The sequence below is a fragment of the Eurytemora carolleeae genome, unplaced genomic scaffold (genome assembly GCF_000591075.1).
Source record: "Eurytemora carolleeae unplaced genomic scaffold, Eaff_2.0 scaffold316, whole genome shotgun sequence".
Taxonomy (NCBI): Eukaryota; Metazoa; Arthropoda; class Copepoda; order Calanoida; family Temoridae; genus Eurytemora; species Eurytemora carolleeae.
The window spans coordinates 227,893-229,050 of record NW_019396350.1 but is presented as its reverse complement, the minus strand read 5'-3'; the positions used below and the strand labels follow the sequence as shown (position 1 = coordinate 229,050).

General features: G+C 30.6%; 1 protein-coding gene across 1 annotated transcript in view; it reads left to right on the top strand.

Moving 5' to 3' along the window:
• LOC111701491 (something about silencing protein 10) overlaps positions 1 to 1,158 on the top strand; it is a gene marked incomplete in the record, with an annotated part of 9,611 nt that overhangs the window by 5,273 nt on the left and 3,180 nt on the right. The window contains 2 exon segments of the mRNA XM_023472797.1: positions 274 to 374; positions 730 to 864. Coding sequence (XP_023328565.1) covers positions 274 to 374; positions 730 to 864 — 236 coding nt within the window.

The window sequence follows — 1,158 nt, the reverse complement described above, 5'->3', positions numbered from 1 at the left end:
CCCCCAATCTTCAATATTCATGCTCTAGCTTTCTGGAATGCATAGGGATTAGAGGTAGATGGATATTTTGGGAAATTCATCCTTATTATTGTTTGCTATAGATTCTTACTCTAAATTAAACTTATGCGGGCTTGCCTGGAAGTTTCATGGGATAGATTTTTTCAAAAGTTATTGAAATAACTAATTGTTGTTTAGATTGACCAATGACTGGTTGATTGCTTTCTAGATTTGTGAATGAAACTATTGTTTGAAGAAAATATTATTTGTATTTGTAGGGAACAAATCTGAAATCCCATCCAGTAACTGGGAGAATTCTGGAATACAAACAGCTAATAGATTCTCTAGACTCCATCAACTCCATCGTACAACCACAGGTAGGATAGGTATTCACCAAATATTAGAGGGCGAAACTAGAAAAATAATTATCAATTGTTATTACCTTATTTTAAAAATTGTTATAAAATCGTTTCCCTCTGACCTGAATATCTGAATATTGAAATGATTCTTTTTATAAGTGAAAATATTAAATTAAAAACATTGTATGGAGATAAATTTTAAATTACCTAGCCGGATTTCTTTTTTGATGTTATTTATGTGGGAAGTTTTAGTAATATTTTCAATTTAACATGAACAAAAATGTTAAGAGTTGAAATTTTTTCTTGGCTTCCTTCTGTTTACATACGAGTTTTTTTATCTTCAGAAATATTAAATTATATTATTGTTGTCCAGATAGATGACCTGCTGAGCCGACTAGATTCAGGAGAAAAAATAGATACAATTATCAAAGAAGAGAGAAGAAGGTTAAAGAAGAAGGAAATGAAGAAAATGGATAAAAACAAGAAATTGAAACTATTGGAGAAAAAGGTATGTTTAAATAGTTTTAAACAAGTCCCCCTGAGTCTAAAACTTAAGAACGAAAAGTTTTGACTTAAATTTTAAGTTCATGGTTAAATGCCACTTCTGACTTAATTTAAACCTGAACTTTAACCCTGTGGTTAAATATTTAACTCGCCGAAATCGACGAGTTAAGATTTAAACACAGGTTTAAAATCTTGAAATCCTGCATTTTCCCTATTTGTCTATTTCGTCTATTATTCAATCATCATTCAGCTGCAGCTGAGAAAGCGGCATTCAACTTAACGTTCGGTTTCTTTTTTT